The sequence below is a fragment of the Sebastes umbrosus genome, chromosome 23 (assembly GCF_015220745.1).
Source record: "Sebastes umbrosus isolate fSebUmb1 chromosome 23, fSebUmb1.pri, whole genome shotgun sequence".
Taxonomy (NCBI): Eukaryota; Metazoa; Chordata; class Actinopteri; order Perciformes; family Sebastidae; genus Sebastes; species Sebastes umbrosus.
In genome coordinates, this window is record NC_051291.1 from 22911799 (window position 1) to 22936235 (window position 24437).

The window sequence follows — 24437 nt, forward strand, 5'->3', positions numbered from 1 at the left end:
TGAAAAAGTCGGTTCAGGACTGAAAAAGTCGGTTCGGTGCATCCCTAGTCTCTACTAACGTGAGTCACTAGGTTGGCTCTTTTTCAACCAGATACTACAGCATAGCTGATTTCAATTCAATTCAATTCAATTTATTTTTATATAGCATCAAATCCTAACAGAAGTTATCTCGAGACGCTTTATATATAGAGCAGGTCTTAGACTGTACACCATATTTAGATTTCAGTCATTAGCTCCTTCAGATGTGCTAATCAGTGCTATCAGCTGCTGGAGCATTTTGGGGCATCTTTTGGGTTCATCTACTGTACCATGAGGAATACATAATCAAATGTGATAAGAAAAAGTTGCAGACGTTACAGACCATACAGATAAAGTATGCTGAAAAAAGCAGAAAATTCAAAATTAACAGTATACATATTGTGAATATTTCTATGGTAAGCATGATTATTCCAATACATAGGGAAATATTTGAATACAGTTTGAAGGGGTTGCAAGAAAGAGTATTAAATTTGCGGGGATGAGTAAGTACAGGCGATTATGATTCAGAAAGCTTACCGAGCAACAGTGCTGTGGAAGAAGCTTAGAGAAGCGTTCCTGCTCTCGATGGATGGTTCTGATTTGCATATGTAAGCTGCGAGCCGGATTCTGAAAAGGTCCATGAAGGTGGGGGACCCGAAAGCAAGGCTGAACCTGCACATGCAAATGAGCCTGTGTAGCCTCACAGCCACTTTTTAATAGTGTGTTCAGGGCGGGCGGCGCTTGTCAATTTCCATGTTTATTACCACAAAGTTGCTTTCAAAGGAAAATCAGTGGTCAATACTGGCAACTTTCAACACACCACCACATGCCAGACCTTTTATAAAGAGCATGTTCAATCAGTTTTAGAAAATCAGAATGAAAGTAAAATGTCATGACTGAATTACAAGACTTCTGTGTTATTGCAAGATACCTATATTACCTGTTGTTTTGGAGTCTTGTTATTTCTTCAGAATACATTTTGAGATATTTTCTCTCTCTCTCTCTCTCTCTCTCTCTCTCTAGGCTGTGCGCGAGAGGTGGGACCACTTCAGTCATAAATGGAGAGGGACAAGCAGGCCCCCTGTGTCCCGGACAGCCACACGCTCATTACAACGCCTGCTTGAGAGCTGCAGTGTCGATGACTACACCTGAACAAGCTGATCACATTTGACAACGCAGACCTGACTATTCTACAGAAACCCTTGGGCTGCTGCCATGGATGGGGAGGAAGAGGTGTCTCACATGAGCGAGGATATGATCGGTGAACCCAATGGCTCCATGGAAATTAAAAAAAGAGAGGCCAAAGGGAGCTGCCTGAAAATCGAGGGCCAGGAGGGCTACGTGTTTAAATCCTACAGCATTAGCCCTCACGACGCTGAGGATGCAAGTTCACCTGCTGGATCCTCAATAACACTGGATAAAGACTCTCCCCCTTCTCTCCATTTATCTCCTCAGGATGACAAACAGCTGGAGTCAGACAAAGCAAGCGAGACTGATCCAGCTTCTCCCACTCCTTCAAACAAATGCCTAAACATTGACAATGAGGGAAATGAAAATTATGAAAATGGGAATGAAGAAACTCAACATATCAAAGAGGAGCCTGTGGATGCAAATGGAATGGAGGAGGACACCCACGATGATGACAGGCTAGGATTTGGTAGCTCTGTTGGCCCTTTTGTAACCAGAGATGGCGATGACTATAGTAATTTACTAAGTGGATACACAAGCACCCTTTATGATGTTGCCATGGACGCCGTCACACAGAGCCTTCTGTCGTCTATAAGGAGTACCACCAACCCGAGGAAAAAATCTCCTGCATGGAATCACTTCTGCATATCACCACGAGACGGTACCAAAGCAATCTGTTTATACTGCATGAAAGAGTTCAGTCGGGGGAAGAACGAGAAAGACCTCAGCACAAGTTGTTTAATGAGGCACGTGCGAAGGGCTCACCCCACTGTGCTTTTACAAGACGGATCAGACACATCCTTAAACAGTCTGACTGGCTCCTTCGCCTCATCTTTGATACCTCCATCCCCAAACTCACCAAAAAACGGAGACTTGACAAACAGCGTTATTTCTTCTGCCTCAATATACACTTCACCGTCCACCTCCTCAGCTGAAAATTCAGATCTGTCATCCAAAGAAGTGTTGCCCAAAGTCGAACCAAAACTAGAACCGTATGCCGACACCCTCTGCAGCGCGCTCTCGTCCTCACATTCCAATGACAACAACCTTGAAGACATGTCAGACGGTGTGGCCGAGCGCCTCCCCGGGACCCCAAAAAGCTCCAGCTCCCGCCGGAGATCAGCTGTATGGAAACACTTCTACCTGTCGCCTGCTGACAATTCCAAAGCAGTATGCATCCATTGCATGAATGAATTCAGTCGGGGTAAAAATGGGAAGGATCTAGGGACAAGCTGTCTCATTCGTCACATGTGGAGGGCCCACAAAGAGGTCGTCATTGAGGAAAATGGACTGGGCAATCACATTCCCCCACCCTATACAAACCCACCGTCACTATTGTCCCGCACACAACTACTGGATCCACTGGAAGTAAAAAAAGAACCCCCCCTTCTTCCATCCTCACCAGAAACCATATCCAATGAATTTCCCCAAAGCATGGAGGAAAGCATGAATATAACAGTGGAATCTGATGAGGTGATGAATCTCTCAGGGCAGGAATCCTCTCTCAACCTCTCCTTCAAAACTCAGGGGGAGGATACGCCGCTACTTTTCTCACCATGCAACCTTTCCGAGGGCCCCAGCCTCAGTCTGGATCATTCAGTTTTCCAGCAAAACAAGAAGATCATGAAACGGGTGAAGTCCGAAGTGTGGCACCATTTCATAGTGTCACCAGTTGACCAGTTAAAAGCACTGTGCCGTTACTGTCCATGCGTCATCAGTCGTGGGAAGCGGGGCGACTTTGGTACAAGCTGCCTGATGAGGCATCTGATGAGACGCCATCCAGACGTCCTCAAAAACCAAAAAAGCACAGATGAGAAGGAATCCTCCCCTCATCCCTACACCAATCTCACCGCAACAGACGCAGTTTCAACCAAAGAAACTGAGAGCCCCGCCAGTGAGAAAAAGCCACAAACACTGCCTGTTTTCAGCAAAAAGACGTCAAAACTGTGGAACCATTTCTCCATTTCACCCACTGACCCCACGAAGGTGGTTTGTTTGCACTGTGGCCGCACAATTAGCAGAGGCAAAAAGACTACAAACCTCGGCACCAGCTGCCTCTTCAGGCACATGCAGAGGTTCCATGGACATGTTCTTGAAAGTAACAATACTATCTCAGGTGATGTGCCGTCTGCTGAAATTCACGTTAAACAAGAGCTTGTGGACACTTCTGTTTATGACACGGAACAGAACCGTGAAAGGTTTGATGAACACCATCCGGTTGCCAAAAAAATCACCAAACTTATCGCAGAAATGCTCGCACTGGATCTTCAGCCATCAGCTATGGTGGAGAACGCTGGACTGAACAGACTACTAGAGTTCCTCCAGCCTCAGTATTCTCTACCACCTTCTTCTTACTTTACCAGCACTGCCATACCAGACATGTACGAAAGGGTGAAGGACGTTGTGCTGACCCACCTGAAAGAAGCTGAAGGTGGCGTCGTCCACTTCACAACTAGTATTTGGGTCAGTAGCCAGACAAGGGAATACCTGACCCTTACTGCCCACTGGGCGACGTACGAGTCAAGTGTCAGACCCCACGGTCAGGACTTTCACTGCTCCGCTCTCCTTAGTGTCTCACAAATAGACTGTGATCACGATATGCATGACATCCCAAAGCAGCTTGAGTATCTGTGGGATTCTTGGATCACCTCATCAGGTCTTAAAAAGGGGTTCACTGTAACGGATAACAACACCATCGGAAACACCTTGGAGGACCACGGACATGTCACCATGCAGTGTTTTGGACACACTATAGACCTCATTGTTAGCGAAGCCATAAAGAGCCAGAGAATGGTTCAGAACCTTCTGAGTATTGCACGGAAGATCTGCGAGCGCGTGCACCGCTCGGCAAAGGCCAAGGAGAAGCTGTCTGAGCTCCAGAGGGTCCACCAGCTGCCGGAGAACCAACTGATTCAGGACGTCCCTTCCAAATGGAGGACGTCCTTTTTCATGCTGGAGCGGCTGGTGGAGCAGAAGAACGCCATCGACGAGATGTCGATCGAGTGCAATTTCAGGGAAATGATCAGCTGCGATCAGTGGGAGGTAATGCTGTCGGTCTGCAATGCACTGAAACCGTTCGAAGTCGCCTGCAGGGAGATGAACAACCGCACTGCCACTCTGGGACAAGTGATACCACTCATTCACATCCTCAACAGAAAGATAGACCTGCTGTTTGATGAGACCGTGGGCATAGACAATATGCTTCGGTCTCTTAAGGAAGCCATGGTGAGCAAAATGTCCGCAACTCTGCATGACCCGCGATACACCTGGGCGACCTTGCTGGACCCGCGATACAAGACTTCGTTGTTCACAGAGGAAGAAGCCGAGCAATGTAAACAAGATCTGATCGGGGAGCTGGACTTGTCCTCTTCTACCTCAGTTGCAGTTAAGCCTCCGTTGCCCAACGGCTGCAACGAGGCCCCCGTTTCATCCAATGCCTCCCACCCAAGCAAGGACAACCTCTGGTCCCTGATGGCCGACATCCGGCAAAAGATAAAACACGAGGAGAAACCAAAGTCCTCAGAGCTGTCGGTGCTGGAGTACCTTGAGGAAGACATACTCGATCAAAGCTGTGACCCCCTCGACTATTGGAACCTGAAAAAGTTCCTGTGGCCCGATCTTGCCAAAGTAGCCGCCCGTTACGTGGGCTGCCCTCCCAGCATCGTCCCAGCAGAGACACTGTTCAGCACAGCTAGTGTCAACTGTGCCCTAAATCAGCCCAGGCCTTTACTGGAAAACATGGAGGGTCTGCTGTTCCTCAAGGTCAACCTCCCTCTGATTTATTTTCAGTACTGATTTTTGTTGAGCATTAACTTGAAAACCCTTTATTGAGGACCAAGTTGCATAGCTGTGAAATGGGGGGTTTTCTGTTGGGCAAAAATGTAAAATATCGATTTATACACTGATTGATTCTCACTGCAAAGGCCAGATTTGGAGGTTTTATTTTATTCTGTGTACTACTGTTAAAACACTTGGGAGCTGTTGTGATGAAAAGTCTCAGTGAAAAGTGTATCAGGGAGGGAGGGTTTTTCTAGCTGTAGGGGTTGGTGATAATGTGTTTGCTTGTAAATCGATGTTTTTTTTGTTTTTTCCGTGTCTACTCTCTCCTTGTGCCTTATCCAAAACTACTTCAGGTCAAAAATGCTGTAAATATTTTTTGTTAAATTACACAGATCACATCAGGATGCTTTTTTAATTATTGTGTATTAAAGATAGATGCAGAGTTTGTTTTCTGAATGAAAACATGGCCCAAAAATAAATGCTGTGACTGAAAGATGTTTTAAGTTAATGTTATTTAATTTTCATTGTGAATTTGTGGCTCATGGTACTGTCATTTAGAAATAGACCTTTTTTTTTTTACTTGCTGAAATGTTTTTAATAAGATCGTGTATAATATTGCTGTATTTTCAGAATAAGCAGTTTGTTTGGAATATACAATTTGTCTCTTAAGCACAATTTAAGTTTATGTCCAGGGGATTAAATTATGGGTTTATTATTGAGTAAAAACAATGTACTGTACATTTTTATATTAAATGACTTCTGAACCTAATTTGATAAATGTTTTAGCATTGAGACTGGAACCATGCAAATTTTGTGGTCATTTTTAAATAAAGGTTTTCCTTATGCAATATCGAGGAGGTTTTCTTTGGTTAGCAGTTAGATGTTTTAGTGTACAGACCAAAAGTCCAATTTAGAAATCTTGTTTCCTCCACTCAGTTTCATCTTTATTCATCTATAAAATCTATCTACAAAATATACAAATAACAGCCTGAGGTAAAAATGCAAAGCTGTCTGTAGAAGATAACAGTTTCATTGTCTGCACACAAAGAAAGCTTGAATTCTTTCCTTGCTATTCATGAGAAACACAATGCATTACATATCACAATGAGAAGAGAGAACCATTTTAACATCAGAAAAGATGTTCAATGCAACATATATTTATGTACTTGATTTGTAGTGGAATGTGACGCATGATAGACCTGTGTTATTTTCAGACCAATAGCATTCCAATCTAACCCATTATAACCATTCAGAGCACTCATTTTGATCACCTTGGGTCTTAGTTTTTGGTCACTAAAAACCACCTTAAAAGGGATAGTTTGGGTGTTTTCAAGTGGGATTGTATGAGGTACTTAAACATAGTCAGTGTATTATCTTCAGTAGATGACGCCCCCAGTTTGGAGAAGCAAAGAGGAGTTACCGCACAGACCCAAAGCAATGTACTGCTGTAGACGGGGCCGGCAGCAAAACATATTTTGGATACCTAAGAGGAAGGCTCACCTAAAAAGAACATTATCAGTTTAAGTGTAGACTATATTTTGAATATTTTCAACGCTTTACCTTGCCGTCAGACAGCCCTTACCTATGGGAAACTCAAGCCGTTGTATCCATCTACAGGTATGCTCTCGCTAAAGGCACCAGACTCCATTGAAAAAACCCTGTAATTTGACCTCTCAGAACACAGGGGTTACTGGTCTACCGCTGCCTCGACCGGTTCGTTTGTTTGTGTTATTGTGTGACTTTGGTGAATCCGAACTAACCGGTGAAAATATTCTAAATATAGATTAGACTTAAACTGATATTGATTTTCTTTAGGTGGGTGCTCCCCCGTCCACAGCAGTATGTTGCTTTGCTTCCGTGCGGTAACTCCATTCTGTTTCTCCTAACTGGAGGCATGCCGACCGCCACCTACTGTAGGTACTACACTGACTATGGATAACTACCTCATACAGTCCCACTGAGAAACACCCAAACTATCCCTTTAATTCAATACATTCCTGTTAAAGTCGCTCTTTTTGTTGTCCGGTTACAATCGTTCTCTCCATGAGCACAGTTTTTCTCTCTAATTGCACACTAACAGGCGGGAAGCGAAACATGTTGAAGGCAATGTTGCTGTAACCTTCGATGAAGGCCAGCGGCCGATGGGTGTCCTGGAGCAGCTGTATCTTGGTGACATTCGCCTCCATCAGTAGGTGCGAGTAGATCTTGATGTCAGGACTTGTGAGGCTCAGGTCCTCACGTTTGTCATATCTGTTAAGAAAATAGAAGTGATTGCATTACAAAAGTGGTAATATTCGGTACATTATCTTTGACAAACTTTAGTTCAAAACAAAGAAAAATACACTAACCTCCAGTTTGAGTTCTGCTCTAAGAAGCGAGACACTCCAGTTTCAGCAGCATAAGTGTCAATATGGACAAATGCATCTGAGGGGACAAACAATGTGAGAACAGTGTTCTCTGAATAAAGCTTTTATGCATGCTTTCAATGATTGATTATGTTAGTATCAGGGTTATTATAGTAAACTAAAACGAAAATAAGCAGTGAAAAATACTTTTAGTAAACAACTAAATAAAAGTTTAAGAAAAACTTTAACTGAAATGATATTGCCTGGGTAAAAAAATTAAATAAATTTTAGTTTTAGTATTTTAGCCTTAATATATCACTACCGAAAAAAAGGAGAGAGCATGAATTTCTGTCAACTCTTGTGATGTTGAGCTACAGAAATGAAATGGACTTGAGATTCCAGGAGATGGTGCTGTGCGCTTCACTAAAGTAGCACGAAGATTAAAAATTAAACATTATTACACAGTTCTCCAGACATATATTTTGTATGTATACATAACTACATACTTCTGAGACATTATACCTGGCCCTAACAGAAACAAACTAAAACTACTGTAAAACTAAAAAGCAAACTGACTCTGAAAACTAACTAAAACTAAAGTAAAATGAAATGGAAAAGTAAAACTAATTTCAATTAAAACTAATTGAAAATTCTAAACTATTATAACCTTGGTTAGTATACAGAGTTTTGTATGATTACTGATAAAATAAAAAAAAAGCCATATCAACATTTAATATAGTTAATCATCAATCATGTGCTCATCAATAAATTAAGTTTAGTTGAGATACTTGCACAACATAGAAAAAACTAAAACTAGAAAGCAATCTAAGAAGCACCCTCAAACTTGCATACAATATGTACATAGATGATCAGGTTTTTCCACATTCTCAATGGTTAAATCATAAATACATATCAAGTTATTAGCTCCTCTTAAAGTTGGCTAGAATTAATAGTGTTATAGAAACTATAAAAAAAGGATTCCAACCTGTTGTGACAGGCAACAGTCTGTGTAGTTCCTGCAGTCCTTGGCCCCCTGGGTAGTTGTGGTGGGAAACATAGAGACTAATACTAGAATACGCTGCATTGGTCAACAGCTGGCCCACCACCACTGCAGAGCCCAGTTTATACATCCAGGATTTCTGGTAGTTGCACAAACTAAAACACAAAAGGGAAAAGAGAGTGAGCAATGTGAGAGTGTCTCATCTCACACACTGTTAACACTGTTGACACTGTCGACACAAGATGTCAGCAAAGTCTAATACACAGCATGTTGCTGCTGAACTCCAAACTGTTTCCCATGTTCCAAATGATTTCTGTTTCTGTTATAAAGCAATCAAAGTATCTGGTTTGTGTCTGAATCCATGAGACACTGCTGTTGGTTGATAAAATGTACATTTCCTGCCCTGTGTTTTACATCGGGGTAATACATTTTTTGACTTACATGAAAGAACAGCCTCGGGCAGCCACCAGGCTGAGCACAGGGAAAGTGTATATGATGAAGCGCAGCTCCTTGTGGGGCAGCAGCGAGTAGATGAGGACGAAGCCCACAGCGGGCAGCAGCAGCAGCCTCATCCGCCTGTCAAGGAGTCCGAGGGGGACGAAGAGCAGCGTGCAGCCCAGGGCGCGGGGCACGGCAGAGTAGAAGTACCACAGAAAGGGAGAGGTTTACTGGGGAGTCAAGGACAACTGCGGGGTGGAGATCATCCCTGATGGTTTTCAGAGGCAGTAAATTAACTACATTTTAAATAAATGCACACACATAAGTGGTAGACGTGTACTCGGCTAAATGAAAGGATATTCCCCAGCTGGAGCTTTTGTTGAGAATAGTGTTGTACCACAAAACCTGACCTTCAGGCCACAACAACTTCCTCCAAAAGAAGGTGTCAATGGCCACCGTCAGAGCTGTAAAAGATGAAGGAAATCATTGGATAGCAGTTTATTGAGCATGTACTATTCACATACTTTACACTCACTACTCACCCAGTGACAGGATTCCAGCAGGAACAGCATAGTAAAGCAGGTGCAGCAGTCCCAGCCTCCTGCTCAACAGTGATATCAGTAACATGAGACCGAGGAAGATGCAGAGCTCTGACCGGAACACAATGATGACTAAAGCAGAGAGGCTGATGAACCAGCCGTATCTCTGAGCCATCCAGGAAGTGAATGCTACCAGAACTGAGGAGAAAAATGGCATTGTGATTTACTCTCATTTAGGAAAACAGAAAAAGAATCCATAGCCTCTGGATTATGATGAATATTATTAACCGTGTACTTTACCTATTGGCAATGCAAATACATTAGGGAGTGTCCTGGTGCTGTAAAACATTAGGTGAAACTGAGAAGCACACATCAGACAGAAGAGCCCTGCAACTGTGGAGCCAAACTGCCTCCTCACTTCCTTCTGCATGAGCCAAAGAGCACCGACAACACACACTCCCAGGGAGGCTCGGACTGCACAGAACACATCAAGAGAACGCATTTGTTTTAACTGTTTCAAACCACATCAGTGGATTGGAAAGTACCAAGATATTAGTGATTTACCTGTCAGCTGTGTGTAGAATTTTGGTGCATCCAGCAGAGAGGACAGAAACACAACAGGGGAGCAGAGCACCGAGAGGACCAGGGGGCCAAGGAAAGTCCGTGGCACCACGCCAGGGAACTCATGATGGTCATACTGAAAGACAGCGAAGGTTATTGTAATGTTATTATATCTTATTATCCTCATTTTATCTTATCTTTTATTGCTGAGTTGACCCGTTCTCTAATCCTATAAATTTCATTTTACTGTTGACCCTGCGTTAACCTACATATGACAAATAAAACTGAAACGGAAATAAGTTCTGGTCTCAACAACACTTAATACAGCTGAGCTGGAGCTCTCAATCATATCACATGGTCTTCCTCAGCAGATGGAGTTTGCCCAGTTGTCATTGAACTGTAAATGTTATAATTTCTATTTTTATGGCTCCGCGCCGGCGACAACCGTGGCCAGAGGCGTAATGTTTTCGGGTTGCCCATCCGGTCTGGTCCATTCTCGTGAACGCGATAGCTCAGGAATGCCCGGAGGGAATTTCTTCAAATTAGGCACAAACGTCCACTTGGACTCGAGGATTAGGACTGATTAGAATTTGGTGGTCAAAGGTCACTGAGTTCATATGCTAATTATGACAATTTCCACTCAAATGTCTAATAGGATAAAATGATGAAATTTTGGACAGACATTGATAAAAACTGAAACTCGACCGGTTGGTCGAGGCATACAAACGCAAGGCGGTAATTCTATTTATCATGACAACTGCATCCTCTGATGAAGAGCATCATGATCAAAAGCTCCAAAACAGCTACTGAATGAACCTTGAGCTGAGATTGTTTCCTCAATTCGTTTGATATTTTGTGGATAATTATTATAAATACAAACTGTTTTAGAGAACAAATACAATATGTATATGAAGCTAAAGTGCATACTACAATGTATTATGATTGTATGATTTAATATGAATGGTTCTGTAAAACCACTGAAGTGGATGATTTGGGGCTATGCAAATCAAATTGACATACATTTTTGTTTCAAATATGAAATTTACATTTTTTAGCTAATATGACAATGATGCCACATACTTTTATTAAAGCAGTATAGTTACATATTATAGTTTATAGCAGTAGTTATTCAGGATTAATTTCACTTACCAACACAGTGATCCTGTAAACAGCACAAGCTACAGCACAAACTACAGTAAAAACTACAGTACAAACTACTGCACAAACTAAAGCACAAACTACAGTACAAGCTACAGCACAAACTACATCACAAACTACAGTATAAACTACAGCACAAACTACAGCACAAACTACAGTACAACCTACAGTACAAACTACAGTACAAACTACTGCACAAACTACAGTATAAACTACAGCACAAACTACAGCACAACCTACAGTACAAACTACAGTACAAACCACTGCACAAACTACAGCACAAACTACAGCACAAGCTACAGTACAAACTACAGTACAAACTACTGCACAAACTACAGTACAACCTACAGTACAAACTACAGTACAAACTACTGCACAAGCTACAGTACAAGCTACAGCACAAACTACAGCACAACCTACAGCACAAACTACAGTACAAACTACTGCACAAACTACAGTACAAGCTACAGCACAAACTACAGCACAAACTACAGCACAAGCTACAGCACAACCTACAGTACAAACTACAGTACAAACTACTGCACAAACTACTGCACAAACTACATCACAAACTACAGTATAAACTACAGCACAAACTACAGCACAACCTACAGTACAAACTACAGCACAAACTACTGCACAAACTACAGCACAACCTACAGTACAAACTACAGTACAAACTACTGCACAAACTACAGCACAAACTACAGCACAACCTACAGTACAAACTACAGTACAAACTACAGTACAAACTACAGTATAAACTACAGCACAACCTACAGCACAAACTACAGCACAAACTACAGTACAAACTACTGCACAAACTACAGTACAACCTACAGTACAAACTACTGCACAAGCTACAGTACAAACTACAGTACAAACTACAGTACAACCTACAGTACAAACTACAGTACAAACTACTGCACAAACTACTGCACAAACTACAGTACAAGCTACAGCACAAACTACAGCACAAACTACAGCACAAGCTACAGCACAAACTACAGTACAAACTACTGCACAAACTACAGCACAAACTACAGCACAAACTACAGTACAAACTACTGCACAAACTACAGTACAACCTACAGTACAAACTACAGTACAAACTACTGCACAAGCTACAGTACAAACTACAGCACAAACTACAGTACAAACTACAGTACAAACTACTGCACAAACTACAGCACAACCTACAGTACAAACTACAGTACAAACTACAGCACAAACTACAGTACAAACTACAGTACAAACTACTGCACAAACTACAGTACAAACTACAGTACAAACTACTGCACAAGCTACAGTACAAACTACAGCACAAACTACAGCACAAACTACTGCACAAACTACAGCACAAACTACAGTACAAACTACTGCACAAACTACAGTACAAGCTACAGCACAAGCTACAGTACAAACTACAGTACAACCTACAGTACAAACTACAGTACAAACTACTGCACAAGCTACAGTACAAGCTACAGCACAAACTACAGCACAACCTACAGTACAAACTACAGTACAAACTACTGCACAAACTACAGTACAAGCTACAGCACAAACTACAGCACAAACTACAGCACAAGCTACAGCACAACCTACAGTACAAACTACAGTACAAACTACTGCACAAACTACTGCACAAACTACATCACAAACTACAGTATAAACTACAGCACAAACTACAGCACAACCTACAGTACAAACTACAGCACAAACTACTGCACAAACTACAGCACAACCTACAGTACAAACTACAGTACAAACTACTGCACAAACTACAGCACAAACTACAGCACAACCTACAGTACAAACTACAGTACAAACTACAGTACAAACTACAGTATAAACTACAGCACAAACTACAGCACAAACTACAGTACAAACTACTGCACAAACTACAGTACAACCTACAGTACAAACTACTGCACAAGCTACAGTACAAACTACAGTACAAACTACAGTACAACCTACAGTACAAACTACAGTACAAACTACTGCACAAACTACTGCACAAACTACAGTACAAGCTACAGCACAAACTACAGCACAAACTACAGCACAAACTACAGTACAAACTACTGCACAAACTACAGCACAAACTACAGCACAAACTACAGTACAAACTACTGCACAAACTACAGTACAAACTACAGTACAAACTACTGCACAAGCTACAGTACAAACTACAGCACAAACTACAGTACAAACTACAGTACAAACTACTGCACAAACTACAGCACAACCTACAGTACAAACTACAGTACAAACTACAGCACAAACTACAGTACAAACTACAGTACAAACTACTGCACAAACTACAGTACAACCTACAGTACAAACTACAGTACAAACTACTGCACAAGCTACAGTACAAACTACAGCACAAACTACAGCACAAACTACTGCACAAACTACAGCACAAACTACAGTACAAACTACTGCACAAACTACAGTACAAGCTACAGCACAAGCTACAGTACAAACTACAGCACAAACTACAGTACAAACTACTGCACAAGCTACAGCACAAACTACAGCACAAACTACAGCACAAACTACTGCACAAACTACAGCACAAACTACAGTACAAACTACTGCACAAACTACAGTACAAGCTACAGCACAAGCTACAGTACAAACTACAGCACAAACTACAGTACAAACTACAGTACAAGCTCAGATGTATTGTTTATGTGAAGGAGTTTTACATTCAAACAGATGATGAAACTGTGAAGCTCTATGCTACCTGCTGGCTCTGCTCACTGTGTTGTGTGTATGGTTGGTGTGGTTTGTGATTTCAAAACAATAATGACGTCATTCACTGCTGCTGCGCAGTTAGCATGTTAGCATGTTAGCACATCTAGCACCAATAACAGCTGCTTACCTTGTCAAAGTCCAGTCTATGATACAGAATGTCGTGCACCGCTTGTAAATTAAAGCTCTCCTCAACTTTAGTGAAGGGACAGATGAATAAATGCAGGAGAGACACAGTTATTAATAAACACAGCAGAGGCAGCTCTGAAGCACTCCTCTTCTCAGCCATGACAGCTGAACTCACTATCACTTCCGGGCCAGACAGGAAGTCAACATGTTTCATATCGCTAAAAATATTTACATTATTTCTTTCCAGTAACGTGATATAGAACTTGTTTAGACATTTTTCTCTAAAAACTCACCAAATAGGAGAAACTAAATTATTTTAAACATTACTAATAGAATTCCTGAATTTTCCACGTGTGAACGAAGCGCTTTTGTCCCGCGCGTGGCGGCTTATGATTGGTTGAACATGTTTGACAGGCGATCTGAGCCAATCAGCTCAAGACACAATACGAGCAAGAGGCTAACGCGGAAGTGTAAAGCCGCATCGTTTTACTCAACAGCCGGCATGTAAATACCGTAAATAGCACGTTGGTGCGCTTTGCATTGAATGTTAGGAGCAGCTCAGTTAGATGTGTCCGAGCCGTGCAGCGCTTTAGTATTAGCGTGTGTCCTGATATGAACGTGTGATCGGCTGAGATGCTGTCCACCGGTCCTCGGCTGTCCACCGGTCTTCAGCTGCGGCTGCTGCGGCTGTTGTCTTGTGTAACTCTTCTTTTACTTGTTCAAGTCACCGACGCCAAGAAAGATTTAAAGATCGCCTGTTCTACCTGTCAGCAGATCACTGACAACTTCAACAAGGTAAGAGGACACTACTACACCTGTCCTGTGTGTTGTCATCACCTTGCTCTGATATTGGGACTCTTTCCTCCCTACCTTTAATGGTGCCAAATGGCTGAAATGTCTTCAACTTGTTCTTCGTGTACAAACAGTGACACTCTTGTTGTATTTCAGGGCTTTGACAGAACAGCAAAGCAGAACTTTGGCGGAGGCAACACAGCCTGGGAGGAGAGAAAACTCTCTAAATATGAGACAAGGTGAGACATCATGTCCTGTCCAGGTCACCCTGTCACAGAGACAGGTCAGCAGAGCTGTTTGCTTTGCACCAGAGCTGCTGGCTGTTGTACTTGGCACAAAACGCTTATCAGAGATAAGCAATAAGCATGTGAATATAGCTAACTGTGTGCCTGAGTGGCTGCTAGTATAGGCAAACCTTGAGACTGCAGCATTTGGCAGGTGATCTTGTAATTCCTACAAACTTGTGCAACAAACACTTCCTGTTTGAACTCCACCCTCTTGAACCTTCTTTCCATTCATCTGGTTTCTTCCTTCACAGCGAGATCCGTCTGATGGAGATTGTGGAGGGGCTGTGTGACAGCAGCAGCTTCGAGTGCAACCGCATGTTGGAGGAGCACGAAGATCATTTTGAGACTTGGTGGTTCAAGAGGTGGGTGTTGGCTAATGCAAATATTGGCAAAGTTTCATGCCAGAGCAGTCAGCCACAGTGGCAAGATGGTTGGATGTCAACTGTCAGTTTCACAACACTAGGATGTAACACAGCTTGTGTCAAAATACAAGACCGACTGATTGATGCCCTGCCAGCATGATGAGGCACACTGACGGAGGTTTCACCCGCACAGTTCTTTCGGTATTAAAAGATTGTTTCACTTAGTAGATTATGTCATCTCTTTCTGTTTTCTTTCCTGTTGCTATGCAGGAAAACAAAGCATCCTGATCTGCATAAATGGTTCTGCATTGAAACCATCAAAGTGTGCTGTCCAAAGGGAATGTTTGGACCGGACTGCAATGGTGAGGAAAACCCTTTCATAAAGCGTAGGACAGACTAGATATACTGTAGCTAAATAACTAATAACAAAAGAACCCCACGAACCTGGTGCTAAAAGTGTTTTTGCTGTCTTTGTGATGTGATGTTTTGTAGCCTGTGTGGGGGGCTCTGACCGACCTTGTCATGGACACGGAAACTGCGACGGCGACGGGACTCGCGGAGGGGACGGAAAGTGCAGCTGCGACCACGGTTACGAAGGGGAGTTCTGCCTAGACTGCATCAGCGGCTACTTCGACGAAGTGAGGAACGACACGTTCTCTCTGTGCACAGGTACACTTCAACACAGATCGGCTAAACGAGCAGCTGCTGGTGCACCACCAGCTTACTTTCATATACACGTGAGGAAAAGAGTGAGTAGGAAATCTGTTGTGCTTCACCTCCTCCTGCAGAATGCGACGACTCCTGTAAAACCTGCACTGGAGCAACCAATCAGGACTGTGATGAGTGCAAAGAAGGCTGGGAGGAGGATGAGCAGGAGGCTTGTGTTGGTAAGAGGACTATTAAAAAGTCTCCATGTAGTATACAGGAAACACAGCAAAGATATACGGTCTGTGTACACCACTGACTGTCGGCCTCACTGCAGTGCATCTCATGTGTTCCAGATATAAACGAGTGCTTCAAAGATCCTTCTCCATGTGAAGAAAACCAATACTGCCTTAACACGGAAGGCTCCTACTCCTGCCAGGGTAATTACTCACTTCCAGACCGTTTTTCACAACATTTTGGTCTGTAAGATTTGGACACACAATAATAAAATGCTTATTCAAATATTTGTAGTGATATTGTAATATCTAATAGAAAGTGTTTTTGTGTATTTGTCCTTTGCAGCCTGTGACAGTGTGTGCTCCGGCTGCACCGGGGCCGGGCCTGATAACTGCCAGGCTTGTGCCAGCGGGTACCAGGACACAGAGGGCACCTGCACGGGTACGATGTCAACACTTTACTGTTTGAGGGGTTTCCACTCCTTTATGCTGTCTAGCAGTGTTTACTAAAACCTTTTTTTTTTTCTGGGGACCTACTTTTTAAAAATGACAAACCATAATGTCCCAATTCCCAGTAGGCCGTGTCTAATCACGAGAAGAGCGAATTTGTGCATTGAACGTTCTGGACCATTTCCATATCATTTCCATGAGCATCACCTTACATTATCTTGAATAGCTAAACAAGCCATTTCCAAAGAGATTTACATTTGATAAATCACAACTTTGTTATTGAAAACACATTTTAATTATTTTATAAATGAGACCAAATAAATACTATGCTTTCATTTCTTTCCTCTGATCAGGAAAACAATCAGACTGTATGCCAGCCATTCATATTAGATTCAATGTTATAAATAGGCTACAATTATCAAAACAATAGGAACAGTCAGGCTCCTTCATGTGGCTCAAAGGTGTACTGCAGATAGATTCATGAAAAATAAAAAGCTATGGAAGAAATTCTGCAAATTTATTTGGCGACCCTAATAAAACCTCCTGCAGTCCATCTGTGGGTCCCGACCCAGTCTTTGGGAAACACTGCTGTATATTAATTGTATGGGAAACACTGCTGTATATTAATTGTATGGGAAACACTGCTGTGTATTAATTGTAGAAGAACGTGAGCCAGCGGTCAGATGAAGGTATCTTTGCCTTTCCTTTTAATGAGACATTTTAGCTTTTATTCCATTGGCTTTGTCACACTTCCATGTTAGCACCTATTGGTGATGAAAGCTTTCTGTCTGGGGTTGACATTATCAGAAGATGTATTGCATTGTGTTCTCCAGATGTGGATGAGTGCTCCCAGCCAGAACCAGTATGCACGAAGGAGCACGAGCAGTGTGTCAACACTAAAGGCAGCCATGTGTGCGTCTGCTCGAGTGGCTACGAGGAGCGAGATGGAGAGTGTGTCCAAACGCCACAGCCAGGTGAGGATTAATGTTGGTTTAAGGACTGGTTACCTCCGCCAAGGCCCAAATGAAACCTGCCGTGGCGGAGGTCTGCGCTCTCCGAGTGCACTTCTAGTTTCAATATGATTTGTACATATTAGCTGTAGCTTTTTTTATATTTGTTGAACAGAAAGTTTACTTTGTCCACTACAGGATAATAACGCATTAACGCAAACTAGTTTTAACGTCACTAATTTCTTTAAGGCATTAAATCAACTTGTGCTTTTTAGGTTGTGGGGGGGCTCAGTTTTAAAGCTACAGTAAAGATAAAGGTAGAGGTATATGAAACTAGAAAACTTGAGGAATCCATTGGTACCAACCATGTAACTATCTTGTCACAAAGGAGGTTAAATAACGCTCCAAACTTACACTAAAATTTGGCAAAGAAATGACCATTTTCAAAGGGGTCCCTTGACCTCTGACCTCCAGATCAGTGAATGTAAATGGGTTATATGGGTACCCACGAGTCTCCCCTTTACAGACATGCCCACTTTATGATAATCACATGCAGTTTTGGGGGCAAGTCATAGTCAAGTCAGCACACTGACACACTGACAGCTGTTGTTGCCTGCTGGGCTGCAGTTTGCCATGTTATGATTGGAGCATATTATTTATGCTAAATGCAGTACCTGTGAGGGTTTCTGGACAATATCTGTCATTGTTTTATGTTGTTCATTGATTTACAATAATAAATATATACATATGTTTGCATAAAGCAGCATATTTGTCCACTCCCATGTTGATAAGAGGATTAAATACTTGACAAATCTCCCTTTTAAGGTACATTTTGAACAGATAAAAAATGTGTAATTAATTTGCGATTGATCGTGATTAAGTATGGACAATCATGCAATTAAATATTTGAATAGATTGACAGCCCTAAAAATATTGTTATTTTAGAAACACATACAGACGTGGACAAAATCGTTGGTACCCTTCCGTTAAAGAAAGAAAAACCCACAATGGTCACTGAAATAACTTGAAACTGACAAAAGTAATAATAAATAAAAATTCACTGAAAATGAACTAATGAAAATCAGATATTGTTTTTGAATTGTGGTTCAACAGAATCATTTTAAAAAACAAACTAATGAAACTGCCCTGGACAAAAATGATGGTACCCTTAACTTAATATTTTGTTGCACAACCTTTTGAGGCACTCACTGCAAACAAGCGATTTCTGTAACTCTCAATGAGACTTTTGCACCTGTCGACAGGTATTTTGGCCCACTCCTCTTGAGCAAACTGCTCCAGCTGTCTCAGGTTTGAAGGGTGCCTTCTCCAGACTGCATGTTTCAGCTCCTTCCACAGATGTTCAATAGGATTTAGATCAGGGCTCATAGAAGGCCACTTCAGAATAGTCCAATGTTTTGTTCTTAGCCATTCTTGGGTGTTTTTAGCTGTGTTTTGGGTCATTATCCTGTTTGAGGACCCATGACCTGCAACTGAGACCAAGCTTTCTGATACTGGGCAGCACATTTCGCTCCAGAATGCCTTGATAGTCTTGAGATTTCATTGCACCCTGCACATATTCAAGACACCCTGTGCCAGATGCAGCAAAGCAGCCCCAGAACATAACCGAGCCTCCTCCATGTTTCACATTAGGTACAGTGTTCTTTTCTTTGTATGCTTCATTATTGCGTCTTCGAACATAGAGCTGATGTGAGTTGCCAAAAAGCTCCAGTTTTGTCTCATCTGTCCAAAGGACATTCTCCCAGAAGCTTTGTGGCTTGTCAATATGCATTTTGGCAAATTCCAGTCTCGCTTTTTTATGATTTGGTGTCCTCCTCGGTCGTCTTCCATTAAGTCCACTTTGGCTCAAACAGCGACGGATGGTGCGATCTGACACTGATGTACCGTGACCTTGGAGTTCACCTCTAATCTCTTTGGAAGTTGTTCTGGGCTCTTTGGTTACCATTCGTATTATCCGTCTCTTCGATTTGTCATCAATTTTCCTCTTGCGGCCACGTCCAGGGAGGTTGGCTACAGTCCCGTGGACCTTAAACTTCTGAATAATATGTGCAGCTGTAGTCATAGGAACATCAAGCTGCTTGGAGATGATCTTATAGCCTTTATCTTTAACATGCATGTCTATAATTTTCTTTCTAATCTCCTGAGACAACTCTCTCCTTAGCTTTCTGTGGTCCATGTTCAGTGTGGTACACACCATGATACCAAACAGCACAGTGACTACTTTTCACCCTTTAAATAGGCAGACTGACTGATTAAAAGTTTGAAGACACCTGTGATGCTATTTACAGGACACACCTTAGTTTAACATGTCCCTATGGTCACATTATTTTACATCTTTTCTAGGGGTACCATAATTTTTTGTCCAGGTCAGTTTCATTAGTTTGTTTTTTAAAATGATTCTGTCGAACCACAATTCAAAAGCAATGTTTGATTTTCATTAGTTAATTTTCAGTAAATTTTTATTTATTATTACTTTTGTCAGTTTCAAGTTATTTCAGTGACCATTGTGGGTTTTTCTTTCTTTAACGGAAGGGTACCAACAATTTTGTCCACGTCTGTATGCCTTGTCACAATTCAGCTATTTGGGAAATTTTTCTGTATTTCATTATTAAGTTTTACAATAATATTATCAATATTAAAAGGGAATATATAAGACTGATTATTTGAGATTTTATATTATAATTTATACATGTTTCTATTCTCATCAGAAGAAGAGGAGTCGGAAGCATCGGACACGACCACAAGTCCACACAGGGAGCTTTGATGTAAAACTGAGCGGATCAGAAGAAACGGTTGGAATTTCTGCACATCTGAAGCCGCCCATTTTTTAAATCGTCGGATACATGCACTTAATGTGCCAGCTGCACTTCGAACCAACAAAAGCTGGCCAGACCGTGTTTTCTAGCTGTGGATTAAAGGACAAAAAAAACATTTTATGCTCACACTATGCTGGTCATTGTTGCTCAAACTACCACTTGTCTTTATGTGTTGTATGGTTTTAAAATCGAAGGTGTTTCAATAAAGGTGAATTTATGTTGAATTTAAGATCAACCCATGTCAACAACATGAGTATATTTACTTGTACAATTTCTGTCTTTTTTATTCTTTAGGAGCAAATATAGTGCAGTGGATTAAATCAGCTGGTGGAAGTTAGATTGTGTTGTAGTGCTCGTAGATAACCACACGGTGGTAGTCTAACCATATGAAATATACCATGCTCACTACTGTCTAAAGAGGAGGGCCTTACTTGAATTAATCTAGATAGGGTGTCTCACTGTGTTTACTCATCTCTTATCATCATTATCTCATGATGCATGATCATATTAGAGTGTGTTTTACTGTAGGGAATGCTGCTGTATATTCTATATCTTCAAACCTATATGTTCTATATCCTCAATCCTAATATATTTCCATATATTTGAGGCAGCAGTAGTCAGTATATTTTTGGCATCATTGGGCAAAAATCCCACAATACCCTTTCAGCATATTGTAATCCAAGTGTTCTGAGAGGAAACTAGACTTCTGCTCCTCCTCATGGCTCTGTTTCAGACTTTAGAACATCTAGCCGTGACGGGAGACTTTGACCAATCACAGGTCATTTCATTGAGAGAGCGTTCCTATTGGCTGTGCTCCGGTCATGTGACCAGAACTTGGCGTTCCTTCACCAGATTCCACAATGGCGGCGGCGTCACAAACGTTCTCATTTTACAGCTAAACCGTGCACTACAAGATGATTCTGAAAACATGTGAGGTAAGAAATAGACATTAACGTAACAGAATATTGATTCATATTTGATCAGCGCTGACTAGTTTGACTGTTTGGTCGGAGTTTGCGAGTGATTGACAGCAGACTTCAGATCAGCTCTGAATGCTTGTTTTCCTCCGGTCTGTGAAATCTTGCAGATGCCGTTAGGAGCACCGGAGGACACCGGAGGACACAGAGGAACATGACTTGTTTACAGGTTACCTGTCTCATGTACTACTGTCACGATATAGTGACCGTTTTATAAAAATCACTTTTTTTAATCAAATTTGCTCCGAGCTGCCTACCTCAGCTTTAATCCACAGTTTTCCAATGTGGCATGGACTACACAAAAGCCATTCTATCACCAACTTGAAGAGTCTGCAGCCCCGTCACCACTCGGGTGTTAGGAGGCTTGTTGGAAAGACCTTCCCGTGGCCCCCGTTTGGATCAAAGCATATTTTTCTAACCCAGGTCTCACCTTGCAATAAGGCTTCCCGGCTTCCTGCGGGATGATGTCAGCTGTTTGGACTCGCTGGCTTGCCAAGGTGGAGGAGCGGCCAGTTGAGACCTTTCTGAGTTGGTAGTGAGGGAGCAATCAGACTGCAGACACCCCTCCACTTTTCACCTCTGGATGGTAACTCCACTATATGGAGAGCTTTCATCAGGGAGGATGGGAAAAGGTTATTCCCCAGATGTGCAGTGTTATTAGTTTGCTGGTACAGATGTAAAACCCAGGATTGATGATAATCTTGACATAATCTAGGCCAAATAAATTACATTTGCTCCCCCACCTCACAACCTCAATTTCTTTGGCAGGAATATTTCTGTCAAGATATGTAAAAAGTAATATAATATATCGTCTTGGTTCGGACTATGGAGTCTCCCTGTTGTTGTTTCATAAAAATAGGAGCAACTCAACCCGTTCCACACAACGTGATTGGTTGATGCCTTTCATGCCGCGAAAGCTTAGAAAAATCAATGTCACTTTTTTTCGTAATATTTGCGTTCTAGGGGTGTAACGATTTCCATGGTTCCGATACGATTCAAGGACAATATTTGTCTCATCTAGAGCGATACGATACAATACAATGACTTGCGATCGATTCAGTAACTTTTTTTGCCAAAGATTCAGTCAGTGTGACTATGAAATAAATAACTGATACTGGACAGAGCAGGTCAGGATTCTTCAAACTTGTTCTAGTAAGGGAATCAGGGATAAATTAATTATGGATATAAACAAGTAAACAACGATTAATGGCAAATACATACAGCTTTTATTAGAAAATAATAAAAAGTGCAACTGCAGGACCTGCTGCTTCAGTTCTCAAGATACAAGGCAGTGCAATATTTAACACTACATATAATAAACCAACTTCTATTCAAGTTAAATGAACAGTGGTTTAACCTGCTGCTTCTGTCCTCATCTTCAATATAAACAGTAGATCAATAATACAGATATCAACCGCTGACAGTGATCAAACAGCTGATAGTGATCAACCGCTGATAGTGATCAAACAGCTGATAGTGATCAACCGCTGATAGTGATCAAACAGCTGATAGTGATCAAACAGCTGATAGTGATCAAACAGCTGATAGTGATCAACCGCTGATAGTGATCAACCAGCTGATAGTGATCAAACAGCTGATAGTGATCAACCAGCTGATAGTGATCAACCAGCTGATAGTGATCAAACAGCTGATAGTGATCAACCGCTGATAGTGATCAAACATCTGATAGTGATCAACCGCTGATAGTGATCAAACAGCTGATAGTGATCAAACAGCTTGGGACAGAATCATTCCTCTACAAACGCTGTTTAAATAATCTGCTGATAGTAATCCAGTAGTCCACTTACAGGGTTCATTTGGGCTCTTTTCATACATGAAAACATCTGGAACAATATGTTAAAACTACGTTACACTAACATTAGCTGAGTTTCTGTTTTGTTTTCTACTTTACTCCCGTCGTGATAATTCACCTCGCGGACCGTCTGCTCTCCGGCTGGATACGTGAGGCTGATGCTGCGTGCTCGTAGATATCATGACGGGGAAAAGAAAAGTAATTTTCTCTGAATGAAACAACGACAGCACACGGGGAAAGCTCCGGTGGGTGAAGCCGCCCTCGTCTCATGCAGACCGGTGTCCGTCTCCCTCCACGCCGCTACCTCTCACGTGAGAGAGCGAGGAGTCCGGTGCGCCGTTCGTCTGCATGCTTGCTATGGATGCGTGCTCGTGCTGCAGACGGCAGAGCTGGCAAGCTGCCGCATGTCTGGAGAGTGAACTGGAGTAACGTTTAACATTTCTTTACTAATAAAAGAGCTAAAAAACACTTTCATATGACGTTTGTCGTCCTTAAATACAAGGTGTAAATCCTTAGTATCCATACAATCGATATTTGCGTTTCAAATCTATTTTATATCGATATACGTCTCCCGTTAAGGACAACTTGCCGAGTACCTATCAATGTAGTTGGATCGTAGGAATATAAATGGATACATGGATGTAGTAGATGAATCGTTACACCCCTACTGTGTTCTGTGTGAAAGAGCTCAAGACAAAATGAGTTGAGATGAGCTGTTTCCCCCTGTTTCCAGTCTTGGTGCTAAGCTAAGCTAATCTGCCATCTGTACTTTCATATTTAGCATACAGACATTCAAATGGTATCAATCTTCTTATCTATCTTATCTTCTTTCAGAAGGATAGCAAATAACCATATCTCTCAAAATATCAAACTCTTTCTTTAAAATGTCTTTATCAGCACATTTAAAGCAACAATGCAACAAAGGCGGGACAGAGCACCAGGGCCAAAGCTGCTATCATCATCAGTAGCTCAAGGGAGAAAGTGCTTGTCTTTATAAGAGAAGATAAGGGTCCAATAGTGGAGAAAGCAAGAGAGAGCATTAGCATGAGTCAGCATAATGACTAATACATGAGTCAGTGTACCTATTGATGCTACAACACCCATCTAGGTGAATGTAGTCTTTAGTAGAGCACTGACAGAGGAGAATATCTGATATGATGCTTCATCGCTTG

The 24437-nt window shown here is 41.9% G+C and overlaps 3 protein-coding genes across 3 annotated transcripts in view; 2 read left to right on the forward strand and 1 right to left on the reverse strand.

Annotated features, from left to right (window-relative positions):
* zbed4 (zinc finger, BED-type containing 4) overlaps positions 1-5836 on the forward strand; it is a 10365-nt gene extending 4529 nt beyond the window's left edge. Inside the window, exon 2 of the mRNA XM_037760683.1 lies at positions 1042-5836. Coding sequence (XP_037616611.1) covers positions 1234-5001 — 3768 coding nt within the window. The 5' untranslated portion in view covers positions 1042-1233 and the 3' untranslated portion in view covers positions 5002-5836. The remainder of the gene's footprint in view (positions 1-1041) is intronic.
* Positions 5837-6475: 639 nt separating this feature from the next.
* alg12 (ALG12 alpha-1,6-mannosyltransferase) lies at positions 6476-14110 on the reverse strand. Its single transcript, XM_037760955.1, has 9 exons — positions 13921-14110; positions 9873-10005; positions 9609-9782; positions 9312-9506; positions 9130-9233; positions 8773-8996; positions 8317-8486; positions 7335-7410; positions 6476-7236 (listed from the first exon to the last, which is right to left on the reverse strand). The coding sequence occupies exons 1-9, from the start codon at positions 14077-14079 to the stop codon at positions 6987-6989; spliced, it is 1485 nt and encodes a 494-aa protein (XP_037616883.1). The 5' UTR covers positions 14080-14110; the 3' UTR covers positions 6476-6986.
* Positions 14111-14346: 236 nt separating this feature from the next.
* On the forward strand, positions 14347-20720 carry creld2 (cysteine-rich with EGF-like domains 2). Its single transcript, XM_037760956.1, has 10 exons — positions 14347-14714; positions 14868-14950; positions 15250-15360; positions 15631-15722; positions 15853-16029; positions 16149-16247; positions 16362-16445; positions 16588-16683; positions 17525-17665; positions 20368-20720. The coding sequence occupies exons 1-10, from the start codon at positions 14553-14555 to the stop codon at positions 20421-20423; spliced, it is 1101 nt and encodes a 366-aa protein (XP_037616884.1). The 5' UTR covers positions 14347-14552; the 3' UTR covers positions 20424-20720.
* Positions 20721-24437: the final 3717 nt, after the last annotated feature.